The sequence below is a fragment of the Orycteropus afer genome, unplaced genomic scaffold (genome assembly GCF_000298275.1).
Source record: "Orycteropus afer afer isolate SDZICR_OR568_19922 unplaced genomic scaffold, OryAfe1.0 scaffold00989, whole genome shotgun sequence".
NCBI classification, from domain to species: Eukaryota; Metazoa; Chordata; class Mammalia; order Tubulidentata; family Orycteropodidae; genus Orycteropus; species Orycteropus afer.
In genome coordinates, this window is record NW_006922576.1 from 278,508 (window position 1) to 298,710 (window position 20,203).

Consider the following 20,203-nt stretch of genomic DNA (forward strand, 5'->3'; position numbering starts at 1 on the left):
CAGATCTCTGGGGAGGTATTTGGAATGTACAGGGGCTTTGGAGGGGATTTCAGGGAGTCTGTGAACATTTTTAGGATTTGAGAGGGTGGAGCCTGGAGAAGATTTCTAAAATACATTGCTTGACTATATGAGGATTGATCGTTGGGAATATTTTTGAATATAGGTGGAGATAGGAAGCTTGGGGGTGGTGGCCTTTGAAGAAAAATTCTGAGACACATGAAGATCTCTGGTAAAGATTGTTAAAATATAAGGGGTAGTGTCTCTGAGGTAAATCTGGGGAATCTGTGGGAATGTCCTCCAAGGAGGTGTCTGAAGTAGATCGGTGGGGGGCCATGAGAAAGGTCCCCCTCGCTGGGCCCCTCAGCGATCTGGAGAGTCTGAGAAGGATTTGGGAGGGAAGCTTCTAAAGGGCTTGTGGGTGAAATTCGGGGGAACGAGTGCGGGGATTCTCTCAAGATGCCCGGGACCCCCAAGGCCCGCGCTCGCGCCTGCCGCCGCCCGCGGCTCGGGGTCCCTGAGGGGGCGGGGCCGCCCGCGCGGCCTGGGTCGTCCTGAGGTGATCCCCGCGCGCCCCGACCCTCCACCTCCCAGTGTCTGCCTGGCCCTGCCCGAGACTCACCGCCTCAGCCTCCGCTGCCGCCGCCGCCACTCGGGCCTCCTCAGGCCACCGCCACCGCCTTCGCCCCCTCTCTGGCCCGCGAGCTCCCCTCCCTCCTCCCTCACCGACCACCGCCGCCGCCACCACTGCCGTCGCGCTGCGTCACCGCGCCGTGCGTCACCACCCCTGGCCCCGCCCCGACGGATCCGCAGCGAACCAGCATTAGTCGACGCCAAGATGACGAACGGCGCACCAGCCCAACGAGCAACGAGGGAAACCCGAAGGACGAGAGGTGTGCCGGGCGAAAGGCGGGGTCTTATAAAAGATTGGAGCGACGGGCGTTGGAAGATGCCTAAGAAGCCCGCCCCCTTCTCAGTGGGATTGGTCGAACGGGGGGATGATGGACAGTTGTCCAGGTTGTGAGCAATCGGAGCCGCCAGGCGAGGAAGGGGAGGAGCGCGCGCAGTGTTACCAAGGGCAACCGGCCTGGCGGGGGCCCAGTGTTGGGCCTCCTGCCCCGCAGGGGGCAGTCTCGTGCTTGTCTTCTTCAGCCGCCACGAAAAAAGTCACAATTCCTTATTTCGGCGTGCAAGGCCTCCTCTCCATGGCCCCTCTTCGATGCCCCACTTGAGGCTTTTACCCACCTGTGCCCCTGACCCTCCGGGTTCAGTTTGGACTCAGGATTCTGAAGTCTCAGCCTGCTAGCGCTTCATGTCTCAAATAGGAATATTAATATCCCTCTCGTCTTTAGGCTTGAAGGAGGTAAAGTGCATGTAAAGCAATCAGCACAAAAGACACTATCAGTAAGTGGCAGTTGTTGCTTGTATTATTGTGGTCCTCCATTCATTCAAGAAATTTTCCTGGATCAGGGGGAACTAATCAGTCCTGGGACCCACACTCAGAAGGCTCTTGTGAAAGGAACTGAAAGAAACGCAGACACATTGGAGCGTCAGAGTTCAAGGCAGGAACTGTTGGGAAATGAACAGAAGCTAGATGTTTAACCACTTGAGGGAGTTTGGATTTGTCCTGAGGGCACTAGGGAGCCACGGAAAGGTTCAAACCAGGGAGAGTCATGGCGAGTTGGGGCTTTTTGAAAGATGCCTCAGGTGGGAGCGAGACTAGTGGCTGGGAGTCTAGAGAAGAGGCTGGGGCAAGGACCAGAGGGAGATCAGGGGTTACATCAGGATGGGATTGTGGGCAGGGAAGAAGGGATGGGTGGGCAGGATGTCCAAGAGGCCAAGTGAGCAGACCCTGCAGGCTGGTTGGCCAATGAGGAGGAGAGATGCAACAACTTTCAGACCATATAGAGTGGTTGTGTTCAGTTGCGGCTGATTGATTCAATAATATATCTCAAGTACCTAATATGTGACAGACACTGGTCCAGGTGCTTAAAATACAGTGATGAACAAGGCAGATAAAAATGCCTGCCTTAGGTTGTGGTGGCTTCTTGGCCAAAGCTAGCTACCCAGAGGGAGTGAGTAGCTGGACCTGCAGGCTCGGGACTATGGTTGCAGGGGACATCAAGCTCAATTGGCATAACATACTACACAAAAACATTGTTCTATATCCTACTTTGGTGAGTAGAGACTGGGGTCTTAAAAGATTGCAAGTGGCCATCTAGATGTAACGATGGGTCTCACCTTGTCCAGAGCAAAGAAAAATGAAGAAAACCAAAGATACCTGGAAACAATGAGCCCAAGGGATTGGTAGACCATGCAATCCTCAGCCTATATGACCATGACAGAACAGAAGGGCAGTATTTGCACAGGGAGATAGCTCAGGGGGCAGGCATGCAGAGGAAAGAAGGACACAGGAAAGAAGTAACTACAGGGAGGAAGTGGAAGAGAGCTGTTACACTATGGGGAACTGCAAACAATGTCATGAAACAAACTGTGTCAGAACTGCTGTATGGAAAATGAATTTGCTCTGTAAACTTTTACCCAAACCACAATTAAAAAAAAAAAAAAAAGCCTGCTTTTGTGAATCTTGCATACTAGTTGGGGACACAAACAATAAATAAGTCTACAGGGACAATGCAATTTGGCGTTAAGCACTCTGGAAAAAAAATAAAGCAAGATAAGGAGATGGAGTTACGGGGTGAGCACTAGTTTAGATGGGGAAAGGCCTCTTCGATCAGGTAAGATGTGAGTAGAAATCTTAAGGAATGAAGGAGTAAGGAAGAGGATATTAGAGCAAGAAAGAAGGAATCAGAAAGAAGCTAGCATGGCTGGAGTGCACAGAGATGTAACGGAAGACAAGGTCTGAGAGGTGATGGGGGAGGTGATGACAGACTATTTATAGCTTTAAAGGCTATTACAAGGCCTTTGGCTTTTCCTTGACTGACATAGAAGCCACAGGAGGGTTTTGAGCAGGGGAGGGACATCATCTGACTTCGGTTTTATTAGGATCCCTCTGGCAGGAGCTCTGGTGGTGTAGTGGTTAAGGCATTTGGCTATGTTCCGGTTACCTAGTGCCGCTCTGACAGGAAATATACCACAAAATGGGATGGCCTTAACAAACAGGAGTTTATTCTCTTACAATTTGGAGACTTTAAGTCCAAGTTCAAAGTGCCAGGCTCTAGGGGCTGGGTAAGCCCCTCAACCTTGGGGTCCAGCTCTGCCTCCTGCTCTTGCCCCTCTGGAGCTAGAGGCGTTTCTTCACTCAGACAGCTGCTGGGTGCTAAGGCTGAGAAGCCCAAGGCTGACAAGTAAAAAGGCACAGTCCCCATGTTACCAAACCACACGGCAGGCCATTAATTCAAGTTCATTGCAAGTCCCAAGGTCGGTAGAGCGTGGCAGGCTGCTGAACAACTACATGGCTACATGCAGGGTCGAAGCATGCCATATGCTAGAGACCGTTCCCAAAGCTGCTGCTTACATACGGGAAGCAGGCCACATACCCAAAGGCAGCTATTCAGCTGCTCACAGTAGATTCCACCATGGAGTTGATTACCAGTCTCATCATGGGGAATACTACATCCAGCTGCCCAGCCACTCAACCAGGCCCGGCCAAGTTGACACACAAATGTAACCACCACAGGCTGTTAACCAAATAAATAATAAAAGGTCGGTGGTTCAAGCCCACCAGCTGGGTTCCATCTCCATGGAAGAAAGATGAGGCACTCTGCTTCCATAAAGATTTATAGCCTTGGAAACTTGGAAACCCAATGGGGGTGCTATAAGTTGGAATGTCCTCTATGCCAATGAGTTTGGAGTGGTTTTCAGAATAGGCTGGGAGGGGAGGGGAGAGGCAGGCAAGCAGCGAGGAGGGTGGTGCAACAGTTCAGGCAGGAGATGAAGGTGGGCAGGACCAGGGTGGGGAGTGTGCAGGGGTCAGAAGTGGGTGGGTTCTGGCTATTCTTTGAAGTTCAGCTCGAACACGTTCTGATGAATGTTATGAATGAATGTTATGACAGGAAAGAGAAGGGCTAAGAGTGACTGTATGACATGCAGTGAAGATGCTGAGTTGGCAGTTGGATGTCAGAGTCTGGAGTTCAGGGAGAGGTCCAGGCTGGAGGAACCGTTTGGGCATCCTCATTCAAAGCCAAGAGACCGGATAAGATGAGGAAGAGAGTTAGATGGCAAAGAATGGGAGAGCAAGGCTTGAGCCCTGGGGATATTCCGACATCCAAAGGAGGAATCAGTGAGAGAGACTGAGAAAGAACCACCAGACGAGGAGGAACACCAGGCAAGCATGGGGCCCCGAGTGCCGGGGAAGACAGCGTTGCCATAAGGAGGGAGTGGTTGCATCAGATGTGGCTTAGATGCCAAGTCAGATGAGGACTGAGAATTGACCATTAGACCCAGCATTCTGGAGGTTGCTAGTAGCATTTCAGTGGCGGAGGGAGGGAGTGAAAGTCTGGTTGGAGGACTTAAATAAAACCTGGGAGGAGAAACTGGAGGCAGCAACTGTATCTGGAGAAATTTGGCTGAAAAGGGAAGGAAGGAGTGGGGCAATAGTTGAGTGGGAGATAGGATTTTGCCTAAGATGGGAGAAATTACACTGTATGTAGGTTGAGGGGAAAGATCCAATAGAGATGGGGCAATTGATGGAGCAGGAGAGGGTGCGAAGAGGTGCCCCGATGCCCGTGGGTAAGTGCGAGGGGAGGAATTCAGGGCAGGGATGGAGGGAAGGGCATGAAGGGATGGAGAAAAGTCAGCATAGCCAGCTAGAAACACAGAGCTGAGACCCAGTGAGAACTCTCTGTCCTGGGCCTCATTTCTTAGTGAAATGCACGTGGTTATTTACACATTACTTCCCCTTTATTTTGCCTTCATATGGCAGCTAGGACATTACATTGATTTCTTGGAATTTATGTGTGTAAATAGGCTATATTCTCCAGGAATTTCATTTCAGGATGGGGAAAGAACATTTACTAAGGGTACAAAATATTCCTACCTGGAACACCACTGGGGGGGAGCTCATTGGCCACTGCAAGGCCCATGAGGTTGAATAAAACTGCAGGAAAACAATCTCTCCCACAGGCAGGCAGTGGGGAGTCTCCTCTCTGGTCCCCATTTTCCCCATATATCAACATAATGAGTGGCAGTCTGACTTGCCCCAGTCTCTAAGCTCCCTTTTTCAGCTCTCAGCTGTTGCTGTCCAGTTGGTTTTGACTCATGGAGACCCCGTGTGTCACAGAGTAGAAGTGTTCCCTAGGGTTTTCCCGGCTGTAATCAATCTTTACGGAAACAGATCCCTAGATCTTTCTTCCGTGGTGCCACTGGGTGGATTTGAACCACCACCTAGCAGTTAGGAGGCTACCCAAAGGTTTGTAGTTGTGTGTGAACCATTCGCGCCACCCAGGAATCCTGGTTGGAGGTGCAAACCCACGTGAGGCACCTTGGAAGAAAGACCTGGTGGTTTGCTTCCAAAAGGTCACAACCTTGAAAACCCTGTGGAGCAATTCTACTCCGTGACACGTGGGGTCACCATGAGTCAGAATCGACTCATCAGTAACTAACAAGAATAACAACAGATGCAAATATTCCAAATGGGAGTAAATCCAGGAAGCCCCCCTGGAGGAAGAGAAGAAGAAAAGAGCTCATTATTAATATCTACTATTTATTGAGAAAGGAGTTCTAGTGGTGCTTTCGCCGCTACTAACCAAAAGGTCAGTGGTTTGAACCCACCAGCTGCTCCATGGGAGAAAGATGAAGTAGTCTGATTCCATAAAGATTTTCAGCCTTGGAAACCCTACAGGGCAGTTCCACTCTGTCCTAAAGAGTTGTTTTGAGTCAGAATCAACTCGATGGCAGTGGGTGGGTATTTATTAGGAGCAGGATCCCTGGTGGTGAAGTGGCTGCTAACGAAAAGGTCAGGGGTTCAAACCCACTAGGTGCTCGGTGGGAGAAAGATGCAACAGTCTGCTTCTGTAAAGATTTATAGCCTTGAAAACCCTATGGGGCAGCTCGACTCTGTCTTTTAGGGTTGCTGAATATGAATTTGACTCAACAGCAGTGAGTTTGATTTGGTTTTATTTATTGGGAAGGAAGCTTGGTGGGCTGTTAACCAGCTGGCTACCAAGAGAAGGGCTGGCAATCCAGTGCATTGAGGAGCTCTGACAGAGATGCTTGGAGACCTGCTCCAGTAAAGATTGTCGTTGTTGGGTGCCATCAGCTGGCTCTGACTAATAGTGATGCTCTGTACAAGAGAACCAAACACTGCCCAGCTCTGCTATCCTCATAGTTGTTACTGTGCTTGACCCTGTAATGGTTATAGCCCAGAAAACCTGGGGGCAACTCTGTCATATAGGGTCACTCCGAGTCAGCATCAACTCCACGACAACAACGTATCAGGAGTCCTTGGACTGTGTAAATGGTTAACATGCTCATCTGCTAACCAAAAGGTTGCAGGTTCAAGCCCACCAGAGGCAACTTGGAAGAAAGCCTTCTGAAAAACCACCCATTGAAAACCCTGAGGAGCTTAGTTCTGCTCTGATACACACGAGGTCGCCATGAGTCAGAATCAACCTGATGGCATTGGTTACTGTTCAGTGAGGGCACCAGGCCAGGAGATGTGTGACACATATCCTCACAATAGTCTAGAATCAGAGAGGTGAAGTTACTTAGCCAGGGTCACACAGCAAGCAGCATTTGAACCCTGGGCTCAGTGATTGCAAAGCCTGGGAGGTCCTGCCAGACAAGGGGAAGGAAGGAGGGGAGGAGCCCTCTGTAACAGTTGTCCCAGAATGGGTAAACAGGATGTGGTGTTGGATGAAACCTTCCTCCTTCCCCTATACCCCGCCTTCCCACCCCAGCCCTAGTCCTCACCCCTAGAAGACAGCAGAACTGAGAAAAGAAGAGCCCTTTGGACAGAAAAGCCATGGTCAGAGGGCCAGGGGTCATATGGGAAGGACTGGGAGTGGGGCTGGGGGGTGTCCCTGGGTGAAGCTGGGTTGTGGGATTGGACGTTGGGGGCTGGCAAGGGGGCTCAACAGTGCAAAGGGACCGGCTGGGGAAAGAGAGATTGTGGTTCCAGGTTTACCCAGGCAAGCAGACCCCTGGGTCTCCTGATGGTCACCCAAGGGTACCTGCCCAGGGAGGGAGGGGGGGCTGAGATCCAGCCTCCATGCTGCTCCTCATGCTGTGTGCCCTGGCAAAGGGTAGCATCTGCTCTGAGGAAAGGGACCTTGCTCCTAATTAGCATGAAGGCATCATATGGGCTAGCATATGTGGATGGAGAAACTGAGGCTCGGGGGAGGGGGCAACGACTGAAGCCAGCTCAGTTCTTACTGGGCTCCTCTGACAGTCTGACTCCCTGGTGGTGTGTGAGGTGGACCCGGAGCTGAAGGAGAGGCTGAGGAAATTCCGCTTTCGAAAGGAGACGGACAATGCAGCCATAATAAGTGAGTGACCTGTTCTCCTGCTGAAGGGGGTGAGGGGGTGGGGACGAGCAGGGACGGCTGGCCAAGCCTAACCCTCGTGTGTCATCCCTCCCCAGTGAAGGTGGACAAGGACCGGCAGATGGTTGTGTTGGAGGAAGAATTCCAGGTGAATGGGGCCCCCAAGAGGTCTAGGCACTGGGAGATCTGAGGGGCTGGAACGGATGCTAAGAGCCTGGCATCTGGGGCCAGAAAGACCTGAAGTCCACCTCACCTGTGACCCTAGCAGAGATTCTGGGGATTCTCTGATTCAATCTTTTGAATGGGTGTAGAGCAAGGACTGGCATATAGTAGATGCTCAGTAAAGTGATGATGATGATCATCATCATAATAATTGATAGGCACATTAAAAAACAAAACAGAATGCACTGCCATTAAGTCAATTCTGACTCATAGCGACCTCCATTGGGTTTTTGGGGCTATAAATCTTTACAGAAGTAGATAGCCCCCTCTTCCTCCTGCTGAGTGGCTGGTGGCTTTGAACTGCTGACCTTTTGGTTAGCAGCCAAATGCCTTATCCCCTACGCCACCAGAGCTCCTTGATTGGCACTTAGATGAGTAGAATTCCACATAAGTTAACAAAAGCTATTGGAAATCCTTTATCAAAGGGTGGATCTGACCATCTCTTAGTTGCAATATCTTTGTCAGTGACATGGGGATGATAATAAGGAGCTCTGGTAGTGTAGTGCCCAAGGCACCTGACTGCTAACCAGAAGGCTGGTGGTTCAAACCCACCAGCCACTCCTCGGAAGGAAGGTTGGGCAATCCTACTTCCATAGTGATACTGCCTCGGAAACCCATGGAGGGGTCGACGGCAAATAACAACAGCAACAACAACAGTGAAATGATGACAGTTTGAACCCAGATTCATATCAGAATTCTGCTGGTCACTGGGCAACATTCATGCAGCCCTTCAACACCTCTGGTCCTCAGTTTGCTCATTGGCAAAGTGGGGAGAATAACAGGCCCTACCTCCCCAGAGTCATGAGAAAGTTCAATGAGTCAGCCCATGTGCATGTCTTAGAACAACTCCTTAAAAACCAAATTCACTGCCATCAAGTTGATTCCGATGCCTAGCAACCCCCTTTGGGTTTCCAAGGTGGTACATCTTTACAGAAGTACATTGCCCAGTCTTCCTTCCATAGAGTGGCTGGTAGATTTGAACTGCCAGCCTTCTGGTTAGCAGTCAAATGCCTTAGGCACTACGCTACCAGAGCTCCTTAGAACAATGCCTTGGTACACAGTGAATGCTCACTTAATGGCAGCTGTTACTTTTCTTTTCTCCTACTTTTTGCCTCAGAACATTTCCCCAGAGGAGCTGAAAATGGAGTTGCCAGAGAGACAGCCCAGGTGAGAGACTGCCCAGGCACTGGGGAGGGAGGAGGGAGGAGGGAGGAGGGAGGAGGGAAGAAGGGATCAGGCCATGGGAGAGGAGGGGTGAAGATGGGGTACAGGTGAGGGACTGTCTGGGCTCCAGACTGATTCATGGGCTTGGCATCTCTGTGCTCGAAGCCAGGACGTCAGCCCTGGGGTCTTTTTGTCTGCTTGCTAATATGTGATTGTGGATTTCTACACTGATATTCACATATGATACTGGCTTAGAGTTGGGCTATTGGTACTAACTTTGCCAGGCTTTGGTCTCAACAACACACTTGCTTCATTTTAAAAAAGAAAAAGGATGTTTTCCTTCTTCTTCAGTGTTCTGGAGTACTTTAGGGATGAATACAAAGGCATTGTTTGACTTTGAAACATTAGGTAGAATCTTCTGTGAAGCCACAGGAGCCTGGTGCCTTTTGTTGTTGGGGACTGCGTTCTTCTATGAAAACTGGTCTGTTTAGATTTTCCATCTTGACTGGGGTCAATTTTGGGTACCGTAGGATTTTGAAAGGAGCCCTGGATGCACAATGGTTAAGGACTCGGCTAACTAACTGTAAAGGTCCATGGTTCAAACCCTGTGCTTCTCTTTGGGAGAAAAGACTGGACAGTCTGCTCCTGTAAAGATGCCAGCCCAGGAGACCCTCTGGGGCGGTTCTACTCTGTCCTGTAGAAGGGCTGTGAGTCAATCAGATGGCAGTGGGTTTGGTTTGGGCTTTGCTTCTGTAAAGATTACAGTCCAGGAAGCCCTATGAGGCAGTTCTACTCTGTCATATGGGGCTGCTGTGAGTTGGAATCAACTCTATGGCTCACAGCAACAGCAACAACAGAATTTTGAGGAGGCCCTGGTGGTGTGAATGGTTAACGCCCTCAGCCGCTAACTGAAAGGTGAGAGGGTCGAGTCCATCCAGAGGTGCCTCAGAAGGCAGGCCAGGTGGTCACCAAATACCCCACGGAGTTCCAGTCTGGTACACATGGGGGCAGCATGGGGCAGCCGGTAACTGTTGGAGGACTGTGAGCTGCTGTCCCAGGCTCTCGGTAAACAGAGTCTGCCCGACAGTTACGCCCCACAGCCCATGTCCACCTTGCAAACATTTGCTCTAAGTTCTACAGGGAACCGGTTTATGCCAGCCCCGGAGCCCCCAGGGAGGGCTGCAGGAAATTTAGTCAAGTCTGCCTGGAAGGCCTAGAAACCCTTCTGAACCTCCAGGGCCAGGGCCAGTCTCCTAGACAGTGTCAAGTGCAGTAGCACAGAGCCTCACCCCTGGGCGGCCTTCTGGCTTGTGGGTTTATGCTCTGCTGTTGCCTTCTGGAATCTGAATCGTTTCCTCTTTGGATTTGGGTTTTGTAAGTTGAAGGCCTCAGCTGACATGAGGTCCCAGTCACCCAGTCCCCAACTCCCCACCCCACCCAGGGACCATGCCTGCCCTCCTGGGGGAGGCTGGGGTCTGGCTGGTATCCCCTGCACGATGGGCTGCAGGGCAGCCTCCCCTTCTCACCCCCTCCAACCCACGCTGGGAGGGTCTGCACTCACCCTGTGAATGTCCCCATGCCCTGGAGTGTTTGACATCAAATAGCAAATAAAAACCCACCCTGACAGGTCTAGAGGGACTGGATGAAAAGAAACAGGGTTTTTCCTGCGTTTTGGACAAGGGGCCCCCTTTTTCACTTTGCACTGGGCCCAGCGAAGGAGCGTGCCTCACAGCCTGGGACACAGAGTGCTGGGCAGGACTGCATAGAGGTTGAGCGCTTACACCTGGTGCAGCGTTTCCTAGGCTCAATCTTTCCTCTACCCAGAGAGGCTTGCTTGGTGAGTGACTTCTGTTCTCCGGGCCTCAGTTTTCCCATCTGTAGGCCTACTTCACAGGGTTGTTGGAAGAGGCAAGTATGTACTTGCTATGGCTACCTTTAAGAAGTTCTGGTGGTACAGTGGTTAAGGCATTTGGCTGCTAACTAGAAGGTTGCTGGTTCAAGCCCACTGGCAGTTCTGCAGAAGACTGGGCAGTCTGCTTCTGTAGAAGTTTACAGCCTTGGGGAAACCCAATGGGTTCTAGGCCTTCCAGGCAGACTTGACTAAATTTGCGGCAGGTTCTACACCCAAGGAGGCCCTCCCTGGGGGCTCCCAGGCTGGCATAAACCAGTTCTTTGTAGAACTTAGAGCAAATGTTTGATGAGATGGCAGTAGGCTTTGTTTTGGTTACCTAGTACCACTCTGACAGGAGTATACCACAAATAGGATGGCCTTATCAACCAGGAATTTATTCTTACAGTTCAAGAGGCTAGAAGTCTGAGTTCAAAGTGCCAGGCCCTAGGGTCTGGGTGAAAGCTCCTCCACCTTGGGATCCAGCTCTGCCTCTTGCTCCCGGCCCACTGAAGCTGGAGGCATCTCTTCACTCAAGCAGCTACTGGCTGCTGAGCCCGACAAGCTCAAGGTGGACAAATAAAAAGGCACAGTCCTGATGTTATCAAACCACACGGCATGCCATTAATTCAAGCCCATTTTAAGTCCCAAGGTCAGCAGAACATGGCAGGCTGCTGAACAACAACACAGCTACATGCAGGGTCCAAGCGTGCCCTAAGCTAGAGACCATTCCCAAGGCTGCTGCTTATATACGGGAAGCAGACCACATACCCAAAGGCAGCTACTCAGCTGCTTGGGGTAGGTCCCACCATGGAGTTGACTGCCAGTCTTATCATGGGGAATGACTACCACCAGCTGCCCAGCCACTCAACCAGGCCCAGCCAAGCTGACACACAAACATAACCACCACAGGCTTTTTCTTTTTTGAATGATTACTTGTTTCATCATTTGTTGTGTTTAAGGCCAGTACCCTGGGTTCTCAGGCTAGGTGAAGATTTCCAGGCTGCGTCTGGGGTAATGGGTGTTGGGCCTGGGCTCCAGGCCAAAGTTCTGAATTTGAATTCTCTTTCACTCGTGTAGATTCGTGGTCTACAGCTACAAGTATGTGCACGAGGACGGCCGACTGTCCTACCCTTTGTGTTTCATCTTCTCCAGCCCTGTGGGTGAGCCGCTCCTCCATCCCTCCTGAGGGCCTTAGGCTCTGGTGCGTGAGTGTATGTATGTGAGTGTGTGGGGGTGACTGTGTGTGTGTGTATGACTATACATGAGTGTGTGGATGTGTGTGCGAAAGGGTGTGCATATATGAGAATGTGTGACTGGGTCAGAGAGTGTGTGTGTGAGAATGTGTGCAGGTGCCTGTGTGTGTGGGCACCTATGTTAGAGTGTGTGTGGCTGTATGTGTGTGAATATGTATAAGCACCTGTGTCACAGTGTGTGTGCCTGTATGTAGTGTGGCATGTGTAGTGTGTGTGAGTGTATCAGAGTGTGTGAGTGTATCAGAGTGTGTGTGAGTGTGGAATATGGGGTGTGTGTATTTGTGTGAACGTGCTCTGTGTGTGAGTGTTGGAAGGGCAGTGCTGTGGGGTGAGGGCTCAGATTCATCACAGAGCCCACCCATCCCTCTCAGTCCTGAGGCCTAAGCCAAGGCACTCTCCCTTTTATCTAGAAATCCAACTCTGGCCCCCAAATTGTCTCCAGGGACCCTCGGAATCACTTCGAGGCCCCCAAACAAACCTAGGAACTCTGGTAGAGCCTCCAGGCACCTCCATAGAACGACTCTTAGAAAACCCCAAGGTCTGCAGTACCCTGTGGAGTCCGAGAGAACACTCCGGGGACCCCACTGACGCGCCCTCCTCTTTTGCCTCACAGGCTGCAAGCCCGAACAACAAATGATGTATGCGGGCAGTAAAAACAGGCTGGTGCAGACGGCAGAACTCACAAAGGTCCGGAGTCCAAGGGAGAAGGGGGCTGGGCTCCGGAACCTGGGAGGAGGGGGCTTGAGCCGTCACCGTCTGGGTTCCTGAGTCCATAATGACGTTGAGCTCTCTCCCTACCCAGGTGTTTGAAATCCGGACCACCGACGACCTCACCGAAACCTGGCTAAAAGAGAAGTTGTCTTTCTTTCGTTGACCTATAGGCCGGGGACCTGAATTCCTGATATCTGAGTCCTCAAGAGAATTGGGGACATACATCTCTGCACGCGTAATAGCCTAAAGAAATTAAAGACGCAAGAACTCAGAGATGCTCGGTTCGGCCGTTTCTCTCTGTGGGCGCGAGCCGGCACGACCTGCAGTGCCAGCCTCAGGCCAGCAGAGGGCGAGCAGACCAAATGGAACTGCGAGTTGAGTCCCAACTCGAGGAGGAAAGCGCACACCTGCCCCTCGGAAAGGGGAAGGGGGCACGTGTAGAGTTTCCTAGGGGAATGGAGGAGGTCTGGGACTCCTGGAGAGATTGGAGGAGTATCTGATTCCACGGACAGGTCATTCCCAAGGGTACAAGGACCCTGCTCAAAGCAGGCAGAGACCCTGTTCCCCTTCCTCTCCCCTCCCCTCCCCAGCTGGGGCCAGCAGGCATTAGCTCGCACTGGATGCGGCTGTTTTCAGCTGAGCCCCTAGGCGGGAAGACTTTAAAAGGAGGAAAGTTGTTGAAGGCTCAACCATCATTGCTTCAGGGGCTCGGCAGGGTGGGGGTGGGCGACTTGTGAGGTCGGCTAGGCCTGTGGGCCCAGGGCTGGGAAAGGAGAAGAGGATCTAACATCGTCAGTGGACCCCTGGAGAGCTAGGAGGTTGAGGAGACAGGCCAAGGATACCCCAATACCCCAGCTGGACCCCCTCTGGAGACTCTTCTTTCCTTTCTCTTGGCATCTCTGGTTACCTGACTCAGGCTTTTTGTCTCTGTGTCTCTAAGCGACATTTATTGGGTGCCCACAGTGTACCAGGCTCGGAGAATTCCAATATGGCCAGGTGGTGACAGAGATGAATGACACTATCTCTCTCTCTTCCTTTCTCTGAGTCTCCTTCCTGTCTGTGATTTTTCCCTTCTCTGTCCCCAGATTCAGGGCCCTGGGAACTCCCCCCCCCCCTTTCCAGGTTCCCTGTAGAGAGGTGGCTGTTGCCATGGTAACAATGACACAGTGACCTTGGGCCTGGACTGCCCCTCCCCTAGCCCTGTCTTCCCTGGGGAAGGGCCTACAAGCCCAGCTCCAACCCCACCTACTCCCTTCTAGCCATAAGATACCTTCCCCTCACTTCCTTACCCTGCCTCATCCCTTGTTTCCTTGTCCCCAATGGAGAAGCCAAGCCCTCTGCATGAGGGATTCAAGATGGTTACTCTCCATTGAGTTGTAGAGAAAGTTCCCTTCTGTCCCCAATTTTCTGGGGAAGTTAAGCTCCTCCCCTATTTCACTCCAGGCATAGCCCTTCCCACTCCAATCTCTCTGACAGAGATCTCTCTCCCTCTCTCTTCTGATTACATCCCCCGTCCCTGATAGCTGGAGATGGAAGAGGAGGAGGGCTGAGGCCAGAAGGAAGGGGTCATTCAATTAATAGGTCAAGGAACTCCTGGCCTAAGGAGGTCAGAAAAGCAGAGAGGTTTGTCCAAGGTCATGCATGCACTTACATAATCACATGAAGACTAATCGCTAGCTCTCCCATCGCGGGCTTCCTAGGTGCCAAGTACAGCTAGAAGTACTTTACAAGGACACTAACTCATTCAATCCTTGCAATAACCCATGAAGAGAGTACTACTGGTATCTCCATTTTACAGATGAGGAAATTGAGGCACTCAAGTAAAAAATACTTGCCTGAGATTTCATGGCTAGTAGTCTGTGTAATTAGAACTCAAAACCAGGGCTTTCTAGTGGCCAATGGCTACACCCTCTCTTAGGAAGGGATCAGTCTCCTCTGTGCGGTCCCTTTCCTACCCAAGTTGAACTCTATCTGCAGCCAGGCTCATTGTTGCCGACAATCCAGTCAGAGAAAGGCATGTTCAAGGACTTGACCAATCAGAAGCAAGGAATAGGATAGGGCCATCCAATGCAGAGTGTGTATGGCTACGGGGATAGTGGAAGGACAAATAAGAAAGACCAGACCACAGCATACGATCCAATGAAGAGTCAGTATAATGGGGCGTGGCCTTGGCTGGGTGGTGGTGACCCAGAGAGAGTACAAGTTGAGGGCCACCTCCCATCTTCCCAGCAACTGCCCCTTTATAACCAAGTTCTAGGCTTTCCCTGGGGTACCTCTTCCTCCTGACTTTGAAAGGAACCCTGCTGGCATAGTGGTTAAGAGGTTGGCTGCTAACAGAAGGGTCAGTGGTTAGAACCAAGCAGCAGCTCCAAGGGAGAAAAATGTAGCAGCCTGCTTCCCTAAAGGTGGTGGTGTTGGGTACCCTTGAGCCTGTTCTGACTCATAGAGCTCTTATGTACAGTAAAAGGAAACATTGCCTGGTCCTACACGATACTCACAACCATTGCATCGTTGCAGCCATTTTGTTAATTCCGTTGAGGGTCTTCCTCTTTTTCGATGACCCTTTATCAACCATGATGTCCTTCTGTTTGGAAACTCTATGGGGGTAGTTCTATGCTGTGTTATTTCTCTGCCTCAGACAGAAGAATTGATGCCTTTAAATTGTGATGTTGGTGGAGAATATTGACTGTCCCATGGACTGCCAGGAAAACTAACCAATCTGTCTTGGATGAAGTACAGCCAGAATGTTCCTTCAAAGCGAGGATGGCTTCCTCTCACATCCTTTGGTCATGTTTATGAGGATGGACCAGAGAAGGGCCTCATGCTTCCTGGAGAAGGGAATCATGCTTGTATGTAGAGGGTCAGCAAAAAAAAAGGAAGACCCTCAATGAGAGGGATTGACACTGTGGCTGCAGCGATGTGCTCAACCATCGCAATGACTGTGAGGATTGTGCAGGGCCAGGCAGTGTTTTGTTCTGTTGTCCATGGGGTCCCCATGAGTGAGGACCAGCTCAACGGCCTAACAATGATACAAAACAGAATCAATTCAGGGATCATCCGCACGGTAACAGGTAACCTTGAAAGTGGGCAGGGTTTACTTTGGAGAAACTAACGACTGGACTTTAGGTCATAGCTGAGTGGGCCAGACCCCATGGCATGAGGGGCCATGCATAAACTGCTGAAATAAGCTTTTGCAGTGGAGCCTAAGTGGAGGGGTGGGGCCTAAGTTGAAGAAGGCTGAGTAGTATTTTGGGATGGTGTTTAAGGTGAAGGGGAGGGGTGGAGAGGTGGGGCTGGACCATAAACATGGGACCTAGTCTCGAGGGGCATTGCTTAGGTCAAATAAATCCAAAACCACCAAATCCACTGCCATGAGATAAATTCCGACTCATAGTGCCCCTACAGTACAGGAGTCAAACTGCCCCATAGGGTTGCAGGGCTGTAAATCTTTAGGAAAGCAGATTGCCACATCTTTCTATGTTAGAAGCTCTAGGGTCAGGAAAATAATGACCTTATATTCTTCCCCCTGTTGTTATTTTTCAGGCCAACTCCCACCCCTCTGACTTTATGGGCATATATTCCTTCTCTTCCAGCCACCCCAGGTTGAGGGGTTGTTTTATTACTGACTGTGGCCCCTGCAGTGAGGTCTGGAGTAGGCTTTTTTCCCTAGCCCTCTCCCAAGAACTATTCAAGAACACACAGGGGGCAAATTATGATAACTTCTTAGGCACAGTCAACTACTCTGATGGGGCTCATTGTTGAACCTATGGGCTCTGGACCATGGTCTCAGGGGACATCAAGTTCAATTGGCATAACATACTACACAAAACATTGCTTTATATCCTACTTTGGTGAGTATTGACTGGGGTTTTAAAAGCCTGCAAGTGACCATCTAGGTGCAACAATGGGTCTCTCCTCATCCAGAGCAAAGAAGAATGAAGAAAATCAAAGATTAATGGTAACAATTAGTCCAAAGGATTGGTAGATCATTCAGTCCTCAGTCTATATGACCACAAGACCAGAAGAACTAGATGGTGCCCAGCTACCACTGTCAACCACTCAGAGGGGGATGTAGGAGAGCTTGCATAGTGGGAGAACAATGTGGAACAAAACTCAAAATCATAAAAAAGACCAGGTTTACTGGGCTGATAGAGCCTGGTGAGACCCCTGAGACTGTGGTCCCTAGTTACCCTTTAGGTCCGGAACTCAACTCACTCCTGTGGCTTCCAGCCAAACAATAGACAGGCATATGGGGTGAACAATTACATCAAGTAGATACACTCTTTAGATCAATCATGGCGGAACAGAAGGGCAGTATTCTCACAGGGAGACAGCTCAGGGAGCAGGAACGCAGAGGAAAGGAGGACTCAGGGAAGAGGTAACCACAGGGAGGAAGTGGGAAGAGAGCTGTTGCATTGTGGGGATTGCAGTCAATGTCAAGAAACAAAATATGTATGAACTGCTGATGGAAAATGAATTTGCACTGTAAACTTTCACCCAAATTACAATAAAAATTTTAAAAAAATTAAAAAAAAAACAACCAAACTCACTGCCACTGAGTAGTTTCCCACTCATAGTGACCCCCACTGGGTTTCTGAGGGTGTAAACCTTTACAGAAGTAGATCACCCCATCTTCCTTCCACGGAGCAGCTGGTGGGTTTTGAACTGCTGACCTTCCAGTTAGTAATCAAGTGCCTTATCCCCCACGCCACCAGAGCTCCTGCTGGATGCCTAGGGTGTACTTATTGCTGTTTTGGACTCTGGAAGAAACTGGTGCCCGGGCCATCCCCTTAGGAGGTTTACATTTGAAAGATTAGGCAATGAACAAACAGGTAAACAAATAAGATGATTTCAGAGGATGGTAAGTGCTCTGAGGGGATGTGATAGAAATGGTGAGATATGTTGACGCTGTTTTGGGTTGTCTCTTAAGCATCTTTCTAAGGAGCCCTGGTGGCTCAGTGGTTAAAGTGCTTGGCTCCTAACCAAAAGGTAAGCAGTTTGAACCCACCAGCCACTCCAAGAAAGATGTGGCAGTCTGCTTCTGTAAAGATTAGAGCAACTCTACTCTGTCCTCTAGGGACGCTGTAAGTCGGAATCCACTACACCACTGTGGGTTTGGTTTTGGCTTTGCTTTGGTGAAGATTTACACCGTCGGAAACCGTATGGGGTCAGTTCTACTCTGTCCCTCTAGGGGCGCTGTGAGTCAGAATCTATTTGGTTTTTTGGGGGAGGTTCTTTAGTCTAATTCTAGAAGAGTCCTCTTGCTCCCTCCCTCCCAACCCCATTTATTATAAAAAATTTCAAATAGCAAACTGCAAATAAATTTATGGTGAACACTCAGATACCCAGCACCCAGATTCTGCTACTAACATTTGACTAGACCTGCTCTGGTGGTGTAGTGCCTAAGGCATTTGACTGCTAACCAGAAGGCTGGCGGTTCAAACCCACCAGCCACTCCTCAGAAGGAAGATTGGGCGATCTACTTCTGCAGAGATACTGCCTCGGCAACCCAAGGAGGGGTCATTATGAGTCGGATCCGACTGACAGTAGTGAGTTTTTTTTTTTTTTTTTTTGAGACCTGCTTTATCACATATCCATCCATCAATGTATCTTATTTTTCAAAAAAGGTATTTCAAGTAATTTGCATACATCAGGACACTTCCTTGGAGGACCTGCAGATTATAAATTGGGGACAGAAAGGAAAGGCCTCCCTGAGGGGATTCCCTTTAAGACCTGAATGGAAAGAAGGATCCAGCCAGAGAAGGGGAAGAAGAGGCTGGAATGAGCTGTGTATGTCGGAGGAATAGCAAAGCCATCCCCAAGGAGTCGGAAGCCGCTATCAAAGCTGGAAGACGCGAAGAACCAAGGGAGAGTGGTCAGAGGTGAGGTCAAGGGGCGGCAGGGGCCGACTTACCCTGTGAGTCAGGCTTCCTCTGCCTGGGTAGCCATCTCTTTGTAACTGGCCTTCTCACTTTGCCCCAGGCCTGCTCACGCTCTCTTCCTCCCTCCCCACCCCCACCCGACTCGGTCTTTCTGTGTGATCTCGGTCCAGGGACTTCCCTTCTCTCTGCCTCAGTTTTTCTTATCTGTAAGATGGGGATAATCATGGGGTCTCACATCAGGCTGTTGTGAAGATCCAGTGAAGTCCTTCCAACCATTTCTGGCACAAAGCAGTGCGGTGTGTGTGTTTGCTTTCATTGCTGTTGTTATTCCTCCCCCCACCTCCGTCGTCCCAACCCTAGATCTCTGTGCCCCAGCCGGAAGTACCCGGAACCGGAAGCGGAACCATGGCAGGCGGTGGGGATGGTCCCTGGGAGGTGGTGGTGACAGTGAGGTCTAAAGACTAGGGGGACTGTGAGTATACCCAGCAGCATCTAATGGTTGTGAGCCAGCTCAGAGTTCACTATGGGGAGCGTCTGCGGGAATGGATTTGATTCAGGAGCGGGCAGCCTTAGTGTGATGGGTGCTGACATTAGCTCAGGGAAAGGGTTTGGAGAGGATCTTTGATGCAAAAACCAAACCCAACCCACTGCCGTCTAGTTGATTCAGGCACACAGTGTTGTAGAGGACAGAGTAGAACTGCCCTACCGGGTTTCCAAAGCTGTCAGTCTTCATGGAAGCAAAGTCCAAACCAAACCCACTGCCATCCAGTCAATTCTGACTCACAGCGCCCCTAGAGGACAGAGTATAAGAGATACTCAGAGTATAAGAGACCTTTCGGGGCCCCTAGAAATTGGTTTAGGAGGTCTGGTAGCATAGTGCCTAAGGCACACTTGACTGCTAACCAGAAGGCTAGCGGTTCAAACCCACCAGCCACTCCTTGGAGAGGTTGGGCAATCTACTTCTGTAGTAATACTGCCTTTGAGACCCAAGGAAGGGCCCCTATGAGTTGGGTCCGACTCGATGGCACATAACAACAAAACAACAGAAGTTGGTTTGGAAGTTAGAGCATGGTCTGCAGGCCCTACTGGTGGACAAGGGTGGTTTCAGGTCCTTGAGGGTAAAAGAACATGGTGGAGTCTCCAAAGACTAGGGTACGGTTTGTGGTTCCAGAGGGCTATAGAACACGGTTTGGGCCCCATATTGGGTAAGGCATGGTCTGAGATACGGTCTGTGTCCTCCCTGGATGGTGAAGTTTGGTATGTTGTCCCTGGGGGTAGAGCATGATCTAGGGTCCCCCTAAATATTGGGGTATGGTTTAGAGTCCCTGATGGGGTGGCCTGGGTCTCCTTGGATGCTGAGATACAGTCTGGGGTTCCCTTGTATATTGTGACATGGCCCGGGGTCCCTGATGGGGTGTGGGACATAGTCTGGGGTCACCAAGGAGAGTAGGACATGGTTTGTGGTCCTGGGTGGCTGTAGAATACGACTTGGTTACTCAAAGTGGGTAAGGCACGGTCTGAGGTCCCCTTGGCTACTGGGACCTGGTCGTGGGGAGGTCTCCATCGGGGAATTTGGGGGTCCATGTCAGTCGGGGCGTGGTCTGGGGGGGGTCTCTGGGAGGCCGGCAGTGCTGGGGG

At 50.7% G+C, this 20,203-nt stretch overlaps 1 protein-coding gene across 1 annotated transcript; it reads left to right on the forward strand.

Moving 5' to 3' along the window:
• The first annotated feature begins 456 nt into the window (after positions 1-456).
• Positions 457-12,846, forward strand: GMFG (glia maturation factor gamma). Its single transcript, XM_042783377.1, has 9 exons — positions 457-510; positions 592-906; positions 7,349-7,445; positions 7,541-7,590; positions 8,782-8,831; positions 8,998-9,000; positions 11,797-11,879; positions 12,586-12,659; positions 12,775-12,846. The coding sequence occupies exons 1-9, from the start codon at positions 457-459 to the stop codon at positions 12,844-12,846; spliced, it is 798 nt and encodes a 265-aa protein (XP_042639311.1).
• Positions 12,847-20,203: the final 7,357 nt, after the last annotated feature.

Bases quoted from the DNA above. Each gene is read 5' to 3' on its own strand.
- GMFG (XM_042783377.1), top strand. From the start codon at position 457: ATGCCCGGGACCCCCAAGGCCCGCGCTCGCGCCTGCCGCCGCCCGCGG. The intron at 511-591 runs GTCCCTGAGGGG...TCCACCTCCCAG, and splicing joins GCCGCCGCCCGCGGCTCGGG to TGTCTGCCTGGCCCTGCCCG. The intron at 11,880-12,585 runs GTGAGCCGCTCC...TTTGCCTCACAG, and splicing joins CATCTTCTCCAGCCCTGTGG to GCTGCAAGCCCGAACAACAA.